The sequence below is a fragment of the Nematolebias whitei genome, chromosome 3 (genome assembly GCF_014905685.2).
Source record: "Nematolebias whitei isolate Nwh7 chromosome 3, NemWhi1, whole genome shotgun sequence".
Classification (NCBI taxonomy): Eukaryota; Metazoa; Chordata; class Actinopteri; order Cyprinodontiformes; family Rivulidae; genus Nematolebias; species Nematolebias whitei.
In genome coordinates this window covers 20,202,233-20,217,147 of record NC_056500.1, presented here as the reverse complement: position 1 = coordinate 20,217,147, position 14,915 = coordinate 20,202,233, and the positions used below count along the sequence as shown (strand labels likewise).

General features: G+C 39.9%; 3 protein-coding genes across 4 annotated transcripts in view; 1 reads left to right on the top strand and 2 right to left on the bottom strand.

Annotated features, from left to right (window-relative positions):
* Positions 1–6,593, bottom strand: part of tmprss9 (transmembrane serine protease 9) — an 11,731-nt gene extending 5,138 nt beyond the window's left edge. For both annotated transcript variants that reach the window (XM_037674638.1, XM_037674639.1), the window contains exons 1-6: positions 6,437–6,593; positions 4,016–4,222; positions 3,752–3,879; positions 3,603–3,670; positions 3,332–3,507; positions 3,139–3,183 (exon numbers count right to left, since the gene is read on the bottom strand). In XM_037674638.1, coding sequence (XP_037530566.1) covers positions 3,139–3,183; positions 3,332–3,507; positions 3,603–3,670; positions 3,752–3,879; positions 4,016–4,163 — 565 coding nt within the window. In that variant the 5' untranslated portion in view covers positions 4,164–4,222; positions 6,437–6,593. The remainder of the gene's footprint in view (positions 1–3,138; positions 3,184–3,331; positions 3,508–3,602; positions 3,671–3,751; positions 3,880–4,015; positions 4,223–6,436) is intronic.
* Positions 6,594–7,506: 913 nt separating this feature from the next.
* lsm7 (LSM7 homolog, U6 small nuclear RNA and mRNA degradation associated) lies at positions 7,507–9,437 on the bottom strand. Its single transcript, XM_037674637.1, has 4 exons — positions 9,370–9,437; positions 9,028–9,118; positions 8,853–8,924; positions 7,507–7,956 (listed from the first exon to the last, which is right to left on the bottom strand). The coding sequence occupies exons 1-4, from the start codon at positions 9,373–9,375 to the stop codon at positions 7,814–7,816; spliced, it is 312 nt and encodes a 103-aa protein (XP_037530565.1). The 5' UTR covers positions 9,376–9,437; the 3' UTR covers positions 7,507–7,813.
* A 1,182-nt stretch (positions 9,438–10,619) lies between these two features.
* LOC119407810 (kelch-like protein 24) lies at positions 10,620–13,196 on the top strand. Its single transcript, XM_037674636.1, is given in 3 exon segments — positions 10,620–11,529; positions 12,355–12,766; positions 12,893–13,196. Coding segments are annotated over 3 exon segments (1,626 nt in total).
* The last annotated feature ends 1,719 nt before the right edge of the window (positions 13,197–14,915 follow it).

The following is a 14,915-nucleotide window of genomic DNA, read 5'->3' as shown; positions in this document are numbered from 1 at the left end:
TATATATATATATATATGTCTCTCGTAAATGAGTCCTTGAAGCTCAATGAGACTAATGTGTATAAATAAAGGTTGAATTGAATGAAATATTAAAAGCAACAATAAAACAAACAAAAAAAGATACACCACTATAAACTTCATAAGGCTATAGCTATTTTTTTTTAAATATTCATTTTAACATATACCACACACATACTGTATGCTTCTGTCCTTTTTTAAATGAACCTTGTGCAATGTATCATACTCTTAATTTAACTACATTATTATTATTATTATTATTATTGTTGTGAAAGAAGCTATTGAGACAATACAGAGACAAAAAAAAACAAACAAAAAAAAACAACAAACAAACAAAACCCCAAAAGTAAATAAAGTTTTTTCATATTGTACTGTAATTTATTGTGTTCTTATGTATTGTACTAAACAGGATTGTATGTTGTATTACACAGTGTTGTACTTTACAGTTTTGAATGTATTGTATTGCTTAGTAATGCTGAAGTGCTTTAAAGGAGAGCAAATGTCTTTTAGTTTAAAGGGTTTGGGATTTTTCAAATAATTTAGTTTAGTGAAATTAAATGTCTCTGCATAAACAAAAAATAGGTTTTAAAATTAAGCAAACTCTGTTAAACTCCACTGGATTATCCAAAAAGGAGGCACTATCACAAAAAAACAACAACAACAAAAAAAACCCTGCACTGCATACTTTATATTAAACCTATATTTTATGAATGTACAAACCAGTCACAAAAAAGCACAAGCCAGTGTATCTCTTGTGCCAGTCCCAACCACAGGTAAATGGTGAAGGTTGTGTCAGAAAAGGCATTCGATATTAAACACTTTTGTCAAAAATAACATGCAAGTTCATCTAAGTGACAATGGACTGGTCGAGTGGGTTGACAATGACTGCCGCCAGTGCTGCTGACAAACAGGGCACCAGTGGAAGCTGTGTTACTGTTAGCCAAAGACCATGAGGAGGGAAAGTGTCAGGAGACAGAGGAAGGAGAGGAAAGTCAAGAACATAGGACTGAAGGTTGCAACTTTAAATGTGGAGACAATGACAGGCAAAGGCAGAGAGAGCTAGCTGAGAAGACAGGAATATAAAACGTTGCAACGTAGAACAAAGAGGGAGGAAGCACAGGCAAAGCAGAAGGTGTATGATGAGTTGTATGGGAAGCTGGACACTAAAGAGGGTGAGAAGGACTTGTGGCGGAACAAAGGATGTGCAACAGGTTAGGCTCGTTAAAGATAGGAATGGTAATGTTCTAACAAGTGAGGAGAGTGTGATGGGGAGATGGAAGGAATACTTTGAGGAGCTAATGAATGAAGAGAATGAAAGAGAAAGAAGAGAAGAGGTCATAGAAACTGTGGTCCAGGTAATGGGAAAGATTAGTGAGGATGAAGCTCGGAAAGCTCTGAAAAGAATGAAGAAGGGGAACGCAGTAGGACCTGATGACATACCAGTGGAGGTTTGAAAATGTCTAAGAGAGATGGCAGTGAGGTTTTTAACTAAAATATTCAATGACATATTTGAGGGTGAGAAAATGCCTGAGGAATGGAGAAGCAGTGTGCTGGTGCCCATTTGGTGATGTACAGAGTTGTAGCAACTACAGGAGAATTAAGCTGATGAGTCACACAATGAAGATCAGGGAGAGAGCTGTGGAAGCTAGACTTGGACGAGAGGTGACTATCTGTGAGCAGCAGTATGGTTTCATGCCAAGAAAGAGCACCACAGATGTTGTCTTTGCTTTGAGAATGCTGATGGAGAAGTACAGAGAGGGTCTGAAAGAACTCCATTGTGTCTTTGTGGATTTTGAAAAAGCATATGACAGAGTGCCGATGGAGGAGGTGTGGTATTACATGAGGAAATCTGGAGTGGCAGAGAAGTATTTTAGACTGGTACAGGACATGTATGAGGACAGCAGGACAGTGGTGAGATGTGCTGTAGAAGTGACAGATAGCTTCAAGGTGGAGGTGGGAGTGCATCAAGGATCGGCTCTGAGCCCCTTCTTGTTTGCTCTGGTTATGGACCGACTAACAGATGAGGTCAGGCAGGAATCCCCATGGATGATGATGTTTGCAGATGACATTGTGATCTGTGGTGAGAACAGGGAACAGGTGGAAGAGAACTTGGAGATGTGGAGGTATGCACTTGAAAGAAAAAGAATGAAAGTCAGCAGTAGTAAGACAGAGTACATGTGTGTGAATGAGAGGGAGGCTGGTGGAACAGTGAGGCTACAAGGAGCAGAGGTCACAAAGGTGCAGGACTTCAAGTACTTGGGGTCCACCGTCCAGGAAAACGAGGAGTGTGGTAAAGAAGTGAAAAAGAGAGTCCAGACAGGATGGAGTGGATGGAGAAAAGTTTCAGGAGTGATTATAACAAAAGTGTGGCAGCTAAAGTCAAAGGAAAAGTTTACAAAACAGTGGTGAGACCCATTCAATTCAGTTTATGTATTTAATGCCAAGTCACAACAAAAGTTATCTCAGGGCACTGAACAAAAACATTCACATACATTATAAATGCCAATTAGTAAAATGTATCTGTCTAAAGAAGGCAGGAAGCCAGCAGACGAGCAGCTATGTTGTATGGTCCAGAGACAGTGGCACTAACAAAAAGACAGGAGAAAGAACTGGACGTGGCAGAAATGAAGATGTTGAGGTTCTCCTTAGGTGTGACAAGGATACATAATATTAGGAATGAGATCATCAGAGGTACAACACAGGTTGAACAACTGGGAGATACAGTTAGCGAGGCCAGACTGAGATGGTTTGGACATGTCCAGAGAAGGGACAGTGGGTATATTGGTAGAAGGATGTTAGAAATGCAGCTGCCAGGAAAAAGACAAAGAGGAGATATATGGATGCAGTTAGAGAGGACATGAAGGTAATTGGAGTGAGGACAGAGGATGCAGAGGACAGAGTGAGATGGAGGAGGATGACTCACTGTGGCAAGCCCTGGAGAGGGAAAAGACGAAAGAAGAAGACAAGGAATGTACAGTTTTATCAGAGGTTTAACACAACTAACACCAAATAAGAGCCCCACATTTAATGTTGTCAGGTATTTCACATTTGCCATAATATGATAAAATGCAACACATTTCTTAGTCTAAAAAAGTGGCAACAAACATAGTGCTGCCTCACCTATCAGCTCATCCCCAATGACATAAAAGGACTTCCCAGTGGCTCCTGTAGGAAGAAGCAGAAAAACACGTAATACTGTGATGACTGTTTAAGCCATCAGACAATTAATTTTCCTTGTTTTGTTCCTCCCACTCCACCCGTCCACCCACACAGTGCTTCAGACAGTCAGCTCAGAACAGACTGAATTTACTACCTAACATGACAATGGCGCTGATTTGTCCGAAACCTGGCACATCTAGAGGTTTCCCGTTCATCACTGAGCTGAGTCCTGCCCTAAGCAGGTCTCGAATAAAGTTTTCTGCATACTGCTGGAGTTTGGACACACTGAAGACCAGTCTCAATGTTGCCATCACATCACCATTTTTGTTACTGGGAGGACAAGAAAAAACAGTAAAGTGTGTGTGTGTGTGTGTGTGTGTGTATGCTTTTTTATGTGAAATAATCTCAGTTCAGCTTTCACTCACCCAAAGGCAACAATGTTGCAGCCTTCAAAGTACTTTGATATGGAGGAGGCCACAAAGATATCTTTAATCTACAAAAGCAGGATAAGTGATAATTGAACACTTTTCAACGTAAAATATTAGTTTTAACTTTGTTGCAAATAAGCGCTCACCTTGGATGTTAAAGCTGTTGAAAGTATTATAGAGAAACCAGAGTTCACATTCTGCAGAGTAGAATTGTACTTCAGACCTTTCAACTCCACTGTCTCCAAGTAATGACGAGGCTCCCGCACCACGTATGCTAACAGCAAAAAGACAACAATTCAATGTAGCAGCTGTGATTAAAAAATGAGCAAGGAAGAGTAGCAAAATAATTAACCAATACATGTATTTGGTGTTAAAATGTGTTGAAAGTATGTTATGGTGCATTAACTCACCTATAGCAAGGCCTACAAAGATGCCTACAGCGAGGAAGAGGAAGACACAGGTGATGACGATGCACTTGTACCAGCTGGGGCTGGAGGGAGCAGAGAAAATCCCTGAAGGCGACCATGATTCTCCTCCTCCATCTTTCTTGATGTCCATGTTAGAATCTCAGCACCAGCCTCACAGCTCACATTCAACTGGCCTCCAAATCCCAACACCTGACAAACAAAACGATCCAGGACGTTTATCCAGAGCTGTAACAACTCAACTGAAACTAGGGCCTGTACAACATTATAAAAATACAAAATGTGAACATGGGTGGCTGGAGTTGGGGGTTCGAATCCACCAGCAGTCACATGCCCAAGTGTCCCTGGACACTGACACTGAACCCCTATTGCCTTCGATGTGTGTCCCATCAGTGTATGAATGTGATCTAAAAGCACTGATTAGTCTCTTTAGAATGATTTGTTCAATTAGCTTTGTAGAGATCTAGTAGAGTGCTGTATGAATGGGTAAATGAGGCACAGATTGTAGGGTAAAGTGCTTTGAGTATCTTGAAATAAGATAGAAAGGCGCTATATAAGTACAGTCCATTTACCATAATAGAAATGCAGCCCTAAATGTTAGGTTTCAATGTCCTTTTATTGGAGATATATGGATAAAAAACAAACAATAAAACCTATTGTGCTATCTGTAGTCAGACATTGTAAACGGACTTTACTTATATAGCGCCTTTCTATCTTATTTCAAGATACTCAAAGCACTTTACACTACAATCTGTGCCTCCTTTACCCATTTATACAGCTCTCTACTAGATCTTTACAAAACTAATTGAACAAATCATTCTAAAGAGACTAATCAGTGCTTTTAGATCACATTCATACACTGATGGGACACACATCAGAGGCTATGAGGGGTTCAGTGTCTTGCCTAGGGACACTTCGACATGTGACTGCTGGTAGATTTGAACCCCCAACTCTCGCATTGGAGAACAACTGCTCTAACCACTCAGCCACAGTATTGTAGGTTTTGATATGTATCATTAATAGTGTCCATGTTGTTACGGAGCCTCTTTTCATAAACATTTGACATTAATAGTAAAAAGACATAAAACAACTAAAAACATACTCTCACCATAAAGAATAAATCCTTTGTTTTCTTAGAAATGGAGGGTACTGTGCTGTATCTATAAGCTGCTTTTAGGACCATGCTCCTCAGGGCAAATATCTCTGAGAATGTTGATGGATGTTTGGTGGTCACAACCAAAGTCCTGAGGGGACAACATAGACCTTGACTTTCCACAACTTCTTTATTTATGTCAAATCAAGGTGTTTCTCAACATTTTCTTTCTTCCTGATCATCACCAGGGATTGCTCCATCTATCACCGCTGCCTTCCTCTGTAGCTTATCAATCACAATGTCCAATTGAATAGTCATCACAGGTTTGAGTCGTGATCTGGAAGTCCCATAGTTTCTTATACTCCTTGGTGGCATCCCCCACTTTAACAGTGGGACCTCCAGCCCATACTTGGCACAGTATATTATTCCAGCCACTCGGTTATGGCGTTCCATGTATGGACCGTTTCTTTTTGTTGAAATGTTTCATCTTTCATCCAAAAGACTTCAACCAGTTTGATGGTGCTCAGGTGGTCTCTTTAGTCCGCCCTCACCCCAGCCGACTCGTTTGATGCAGTCAGTCATGGCCAAAGTGGTTCAAAATATCCTGATTCATGCTCAATAATCCAGGTAGAAAAATCCAATAAAGTTAAGTCAGGTCCTCTGGACGGATACTTTTTGTTGAAACGTTTTATCTTTCAGACAGGCCCTGGGATTTGACCTGGCGACCTTCTCGCTGAGAGGTAAAAAGCACTACCAACTGATCCACTGTGCCATTCCCCCACATCCAATATATTTTAACAAAAGCTTTGTTCTATTTTTAAGTTATTGAGTGAAAATTGAAAATTTAGGGAACTTTGCTGTTGGTTTACAGCCAAATCACATACTATAGTGTGAAAGAGTACAACAAAGTGTGCACTAAATATGATGTAATTTGTACTATAAAGAATAGTGTACTAAATACAAATATTGTGACATGTATAAAATATATGTTGCAATTGTACACCTTAATTCTCAGAAACATATCAATAATAAATAAGAAATAAAAATAATCTGTAAAATAGAAAATTTGAAACAGTTATGGTTTTAAAGTTAACGTGAGTCGAAAAACATTTAAGTGCATCAAAGCATTTAAAAGTGCAGAATGGTGCGTAAAAGGCACCAGAAAAAAAAAAAAGGCTCCGATTGCAAATTAAATCTGAAGAAAGGCCAAGGGATTTTTTTCATCTAGTTTGTGTTCTGCTGAACTGAGGGAGTTCCTCCATGAACATCAACAATCCAGGCTTTATTCTGAGCCTAAAAGCAGCTGCACTCACCTCTTTCTCCTCTCATTACTCTGAAAGTTGACACCGTAGGGAGCCCGCACTTCTTGGCGCACATAAGAGCAGAAGGACGGATGGAAAGATGGAGCCACTGGGGGCCAAGAGGTCCACTATTTGTTGCACCTGAGCGCGGGGCGTGCCGTGTCCATCCCGCAGGTAACTCATTCCTTCTGTTTACCCAAAGAGGTCCACTTTAGCCTTAGAAATACATGTCCAGCTCATGTTCCTTCCACCTTGATCCTTTGGTTACACCCGGGCGTTTCTCCTGTTACCCCAAAGTCTCCATGAAAACATAAAACATCATTTGAAAGGCTACAATAATAAAATTATGGCTAAAAAGCGGCACAAAAAGTCGGCATGTTGTTCGGTGGAGCTCTGTGCTTCTTCTCAAAGCCTTCTTGTATGTGCTCCATTGACACAGTGACTGAGCAGCAGAGGAGGAGCGAAGACTCCTGGAATTTGGCCTTTTTATTCCACCTTTTAAAACTCAAACACACCTGACAAGCCACCAGTCCAGCTTCTTTCATAACTCGTTGTGCTCCAACTTCTCTTTGGGGAATTTCATTTAAAGTTGTGTTTTAAACATTGCACAGCACATTTTAACAAACCCCATTTTCAGTGTTTGTCCAGTGCCATAAACTAGATTATTCGTTCATAATCCAAACTAATCCAAAAAAAAAACCCTGCACAGTCCTCCCCACACCCTGCTTAATGTGTCCGTCTTTAAGCTGTTGTCACAAATGCGTCTTTGTGAGTGTGCAGACAAGCTTGGACGGCTTATTTTCAAACAGAAACTCCCTTTATTCCTTTAAACACCTTTAACGGGGGGAATAAAAAAAAATAATTCAGTGGTCTGTCGGCACATTGCCGACTGCTCAAATGAGATAAGAGCAGGTGAGTGAAACGTCCATCAGGCACTTGCAATCACTCGATTCATTGTCCTTACTCTTTTTTTTTTAAATTAGCCAGTTTGCACAGCAATGACTGAGCTGCACGGAAAATAAATGATATCAAACTAGTTAAACTTTCAGTAGTTCTTCAGAACAGAACAAAAACTTCTGATATCCAGAACACACCACTTCTTTTACTTTATTTTCTTATCAAAAACAAAGATTAGTAAAAGGTTTACCCATTGTAGATAAAAAGTAAATTGTTTCATTTGTTTCCACAGTAACAAATTACTTTTTACAACACAAAGTTTTGCAAAGTTTGCACATGACGGACAATAAAACTGAAGTGCAACTGAGCATTATTTTGCTGATGAACTTAAAACAACATGCAAGTTGTATGACATAAGTGTATTGTAATGGTTTAAACTAAACTAAATGGCAAAAAAAAAGAAAATCAACAGTGACATTTAGCAGCATGTAGTTATCCATCTTGCTGCTGGATGAATGGGTTTGGAATGGCCTCCATGCCATCCTGAGGACAGATCAGCACTACGGAGGTTCCTCTGCAGACCACCAGCCCCAACTGTCGGGTGTCTTCTGTCAGCTTTAACTGGTCATCTGGATCTAGACACATAAAAAACAAAATATATATATATATATATATATATGTGTGTGTGTGTGTGTATGTATGCATAAGTGGCCATCTATGACTATGATTTGGCAACCCAATTTTTGACTGAGACCTTTTTTACTCCTAGATGCAGCTACACACCAAACTAGAAGTCAGCACATTGCTTATTTTTTAAGCTATCCAATTCACAAGGTTTACATATATACATACGTTGTGGCAGCCATCTTGGATTTGGACATGGCAACCCATTTTCAAAAAGAACCAAAGTAATGCCGAGGATTGAAATCAGCAGTTCCCAAACTTTTCAGCTTGTTGCCCACAAAGACCTGGGACCCTGACTGGTGCTGATTAAAGCATACAAACATTAACGAGCCAATGAAACAAGGAGATAACAGCCTCATCAGCTATCATATATTGTTTGTAACCAATTATGAGGATTGGTTTTATTTTTGGGAGGCATGGTGGTGCAGTTGGTAGAGCTGTCGTCTCTCAGCAAAGTCGCCAGATCGAATCCTGTGCAAGGACCTTTCTGGGTGGAGTTTGCATGTTCCCTCTGTGCTTGTATGGGTTTTCTCCAGTTTCCTCACACAGACCAAAAACATGCATGTTAGGCTGAATGGTAACTCTAAATTATCCCTAGGTGTGAGTGAGAGAGTGAATGGTTGTCTCATTTATCTCCATGTGTCCCTGTGATGGACTTGCAACCTGACCTGGGTGTCCCCCCCCACCTCTCACAGGGATGTCTGGACATGGGCACCAGTGACCCCCACGACCCGAAAATAATGGATGTTTTTCTTTTTTGCAACAGGGCAAAATGAAGCACTTGTTCTATTTATTTTAGTTCTGGAAATCATTCCAGGACAACCTCCACTGGGTGCTTTATATTTACCACGCATGTACTCGATTGTGCCGTCCAGCACCAGGTTCAGAAGAGGATCAAATCCTTTCAGGACCCCGCTGGCTGAGAACAACAACAACAACAAAAAAAGAGTTTGAATACTTAAACCTTTCATTAATTCATTAACTGGCTTTAGCTTCGACCTTCATTGCTGCACTACACAAACCTTCTCGGCCTCCTTGAAACTTAACACGAATCGTCTTGTCGATGTATTTGGACAAGTCGAAGATGCTCTCCTTCTTCTTTTTTTCTTTATCCTGTTGAAAGCCAAATTAAGTTGGTTTTAGGTTACAAACAACAGTCCACAAACAAAATTTAGCCCCGGGTTAGCTTGTTGCTCTGGTTAATCAATCAAACAAAAAATCATATCTCGTTACGCTACAAAATAATTTAACTTATTCCATTATTCATAAAATACACTTGCATATCAACATCAAAGCCACATAAATGAATGGCTACAAATTAAAAAACAAATATCGGAATGGAAACGAATAAAATCCGAACTCACCGCCATGTTAGCTAAATAACCCGGAAGTTAAACTTTAACCCCGGAAATGTTCCTCTTAGCAAAACTTTCCGGATGTGACGTCTTCAGTTTTTTTTTTTCAAGAAAACTTTATTTATCAAAAACAAGTACAATAGTGTAAAGCTGAAAAGGGCACAGTAGAGGCAGACATAGATATGGGAACATCGAAACAAAACTGATTACAGAATGATAAGGTAAAAAATAAATTAATTAACAAAATAAACTACAGCAAGGGGTGGGTATACTATATATTTTAGGATTAGGATTAGCATGCATTAGTGGGCAATTCCATTAACATTTCATACAGGTCTTCATATGTTTCAATATACTTTGTATTTCAGAGATTTCAAATATAATTGGAATTCAGATAAAAAAATGTTAAAACATCTTCAGTTTTGTATTTGCCGAAGTTAAAGTTGGGAATAAAAAAAAATCTTGTGTTTTAGTTTAAACTGTTCTTTGCATTTTGAGAAATTAATTGAATACCTAAATTGACGTTCCACTCCTTTCACAAGCAGTTCAGTGTAATGATGTTTGTTTTATTTATTCCTGGGATCCCAACCATTCATCTCACCAAGAACCGACTCGTACCGTCCTAACACCTTGTTGCTTTGTGTTCCTTGTAACTTTGCATGTAAGCGATGTTTGGACATTTATATTAAGCTTACACATAGAATACTAGCATTGTTCAAAGTTAATAAACTTTAACATTGTAAATATTAAAGTTTACAATAAACTTTAATATTGTAAGTAAATTTGTAATGTTTTTAATTCACTGATTTCCCCTCATGTTTGAACAAAATATTTTCAATTCACTAATGTTTGACATAAAACATGAACATTTGAGTGCACTCTGACTGTGTACTGCTGTAGCTCTGTACCCCCCCCCCCCCGCCACACCTCCCCAACACAGTTTTTAATGCCATTGTACCACTTGACTGGTTGAATTATTTATAGCCGGTAAAGCCTTTAGCCACAGCTAAGCAGTGCAGTTACAAAATATTCAAAAGAACAATCAATTCATCAATTAATTAAGAAAAAAAAACTGGTATATGAACTAGCTCGGTCACACTGTGTCACTGCTATTAATAAACACGAATTGCATACCAGTTGGTGTGTTGTACAGCAGAAGTGGGTCAAGACATTTGGTGCGGCTATTTATTGTCACATGGTTTGCAGGGTGGAGCTGAGCTGAAGCTCACCTCCCCCTGAGCCAGTAAACAAAACAGAACATGGACGATGAATCTGCTTTACATGTAAAGGACTCAGAGCCCAATTTAATTCCTGATACCACCCTAAGGATAGGAGGAGAGAGCTTTTATGTCAACCGTCAATGCTTGGCCCTCCAGAGTCCATACTTTAGGGCTCTCTTCTTTGGATGTGGTGTGGAGAGCAACAAAAAGCAGGTAGAAATCAAAGGCGTTGCTCCGCAACATTTCAAAGTGTTGATGGAGCACAGCAAGACACACAGCCTGACTTTGGACAGAGAAAATATTCTGGGGATCTTTGAGACTGCAAACTATTTACAAATGGAGCAAGCTAAACTTCTGTGCTGCAAGTTTCTCGAGCGTGAGCTGCACCTTAGCAACTGTTTGGGAATGATGGCCTATGCCTGGCAGTTTGGCTGCACTCCATTATACACTGCAGCACGACAGGTGGCACTCACACACTTCTCAGCAATCACGGCTCTGAATGACTTCCTGTATCTTACAAAAGAGTCCTTAGCAAATCTCCTTGCCAGCGATGACCTGGCCCTCTTTAAAGATGACTTGGTCCTGGAAGCCACCCTACGATGGGTGTTGTTCGACCCTAAAAGAGAGGAACATTTCCTGGAGCTCGTTGAGCTGGTGAGGCCTGAGTCTCTCTCGTTACCATTTATTTCTGAACTTTTGACCACGATGAAATGCTCTGACCCCAAAGCCAGGCTCATCAGCAAGCTCAATGAACATTTCCCAGCCTCTTGGTCAGTGGGACGATCGATGAGGAGGGTCAGGGAGACGCTCCTTGTCCTGGGTGGGCCTCACGATCAGGATGAACAGGCACTGTATCTGTTTCACCCTCAGACTGGACGATGGCAGAGCTGTGCACCTCTGCAGAGGAAGAACCTAACTCAGTATGCTGTTGCTGCAGTGGGTAATGACTGTGTGTCACATGATGATGTTGTTGTGATTAAACTGACAATGATTGGAGACTGTAAATTAGATCTTCCCACACTCATCGCTACAGTAGTCCCTCACTTATTACAGGGGTTACGTTCTAAACACCCCCACGATAGAGGAAAATCCACAAAGTAGGAACATTATATTTATTTTAGTATATATATATATATATTTACAATTTTTAAGGCTTTATAAACCCTTCCCACACACTTGCAATGTTCTTAACCATGTTCTAAACTCTAAGCGCTCTAAAAGAGCACAGCAAAAGAGAGACAGGCTCGGTTCAGGTGATTATTTTAAATAAACAATCCATGCCGCTTGTGCGGCTCACACAGACATAAGACAGACCCCCCCCCCTTTCTTTTTACAAGGCTGTCTGTTGCGCGCCCGCCTGTTGTGTGTCTCTGCTCTACTGTCTGCTGCCTCAGAAAGAGAAAGGAGGTGAGGGGGGTCTGTCTTATATCTGAGTGAGACACACTCAGCCACTCTCTGTTCATCTGATCTGTTCGTCTCTGCTCCCTGAGCAGTAGTGATTAAGAAAGACAGACCACACCCCCACCCCTCCTTTCTCTTTCTGAGGCAGGTGCGTAACAGATCAGAAAAAGAAAGGAGGGGGCAGGGGGTCTTTCCCTATCGCCAATCGTGTCGTGCACAATCTTATGTTGAAAACCAGCAAAAGAGTGAGTCCATGAAAGTCGAACGGCGAAGTATCGAGGGTCTACTGTATTTAATTCCTCCATAAAATTCAAATAATGACCTGATGTTTTTATTTTCCTCTAAAAGTATGTCTTCTATATTTTCTGTTTAGGAGACAGTGTGGTTGTGACAGGGGGTTACTTCCGGGACGTGCTGTGGTTCAGTGTGGACTGGGTCAGGATTTATGAATGTGGGAACCAGCGCTGGTTAGATGGGCCGGCGCTGCAGAAGTCCAGACACAGCCACTGCTCCATAGGGCTTGATTCAGCTCTGTACGTTCTGGGCGGCAGCATGGACGAAGGCCTTGTGGCTGATGTGGAGAAGCTGGTCCTGAGGTCAGAAGATGGTTGGGAGGGACTGAGCCCCATGGTCAGGGCAGTGGAAAGGGCTGCCACTGCTGCTGTGGGAACGTGTATCTATATAGCATGTGGTCTGGATGAAAACGGAGACGTGTATGCTGGAATTCAGAGGTATGTGGTGAATAAGGATCAGTGGGATGTGGTCTCCTACTCTCCATTTCCCCGGTGAGTCAATGTTTAGGAGTTTCTCATCTTCTCTGTCTAACATCGCCTTTATTCCTGCACTTTCTTATACTAAAGTGTTGAATTTAAGTAAAAAAGTTAAATTAGATTTTTAAACTCTCTTTAAAGATACGACTTGGTTGCCACAGAGCTCAACGGTGCTCTCTACCTGTTTGGAGACCAAGCGCTACGTTTTGACGTAGAGACGGATGAATGGACTGTGCTAGAAGAAGAAACTCTGGAGAGAAAGTTCTTCTCTGGCTGCACCACAGTGAGAGGTCAGATCTACCTGGTCAGTGAGAGGAAAAGTAACAAAGCTGTCCCAAACATGATGCTGCTCGACCCCTACATAGACACATGCATAGAGGTGGAAGACGCCATGCCCTGCCATGTTCCCATCAGAGGATGCGTCACCATGAAAATGGTCACATAGTCAAGTGGCAAAAAAAAGAAGAAGCAATATCTTTATTTATATGCATAAAAAAAGCCTGAAACTGTGTGCAATTCTTGTGTCCTAAATAAAAAACGAGGATGTTTTTCCTTTAAAACCAATCCAATATTCACATTTCAAGGCTTCAGTGCTATTTTATCAGACATGGGAATTTATTAAAACTTTTCAACAAGTCACACAATAAACAAAATATCCATGTGCACTCATTGCATAACAGTCAAGTGTAACTTTCATAAAACAATACAGTTTCTCCAGTTTTTTTAAAATATCTATAAAAAAACATTTATTAGGTTTCTTTTTTTTTGCTTTCCAGTGGCTCAGCCCTTTTTGTTTTCAGTTCCACTTTATATTTTAGTGTTTCTACTTTTGTCTCAAAAATCAGAAGATGCCAGCGCACACTGACAGCAAATGTAAAAACTCTCAGAAGCAAACTGCACAGTGTCACAGTGAACAAAAAGGCAAGTTTTGAACGATGCGCCCTAACGTGCCGGATAAATAAGTTTTATCAGTTAACCGCACAAAGCCAGTTTATTCATCTAAAAGTACGTCACTTTTTTTCAAAAGAAACTTTGTTATCTGAGACACGAAGACATGAAGTATCTCACTAATGCAACTGTGCACAGGTTTTTTATGACTTACTCAGGTAACCATGGCTTTTATTTTATTCATTTGTTATTAATTTATTTTTTCAGATTTTGTCCAGTGAAGTTAATCACTTTTAAGCACACAGATTTCAGACTGAGCGCTTGTGGTAAAACAGTGAAAACAAAACAGCAGCCTAAGGCACGAAACAAGACTCTGTGCAAACTTTAACAAAATATGGTTTTGAGTAAATTGTGGCGTCAGTCAAAGTTTAGCAAGTAGCAACAAGCGACAAATAAAACTCATCTGTGTTTAGTCCGTTATTTCATTACAGTTTTTCATAGTTAAAATAATCAGCAGATGTGTTCCGTGCAGAAAAGTAGACAAGTAAATTTTCGCACACTAGAGGGCGCTATATCCATTATAGACCTGAACATGAGGAACTTCATCAAATCTATAGTTCCCATGAAAGTTTTTCAGAAGTATTTTATATGTCACATACTACAACCTCACAATAATCTGATGTGTAAAAGTTTAACAAAAATTCTAAACCTGGTTTATGAACAGAACACTATATTCAGTGTTTTAAATAATCTATATACAAAGATCCATCAAGCTGTGAAAAGAAGTACAGAATGTGTATCCTTATTTATGCTCTATTTAAAATAAACCACATGTCACAGGACAGTTTGTCTTATTATAGAAAATATTTAGTCTTTTCAAAAAACAAACAGACTGAAAATGAATTAAACTGTTCTTTCTTTCCAATATTTACAAACAAGTAGTTAAAATAACATTAAAAATAGCATAAATACAAAATCTACCTAAACTAGTTAAACGTAAAGTGACTAGTTTCTTGTTTTTAAAATTAGCTTTTGCAATTATTTGAGGCATGATGCTTCCTCCTTTTCATTTCACTGGTTGTAAAGATCTACAATCATCTGTGTTTCTCTTTTTTGGGAAAAATAAAATAAAAAGTTAAATGCAGAACTAACATGACCTGAAACTGTGTTAAACGTACACAAGTCAAGTGGAAGGAATTAGTTAGTCTCCAGTCAGTGAAAGTAGACGTCTATGTTTCCAGTGAGGTTTGGTAGACGTATGTGGGGAGCTGATCCA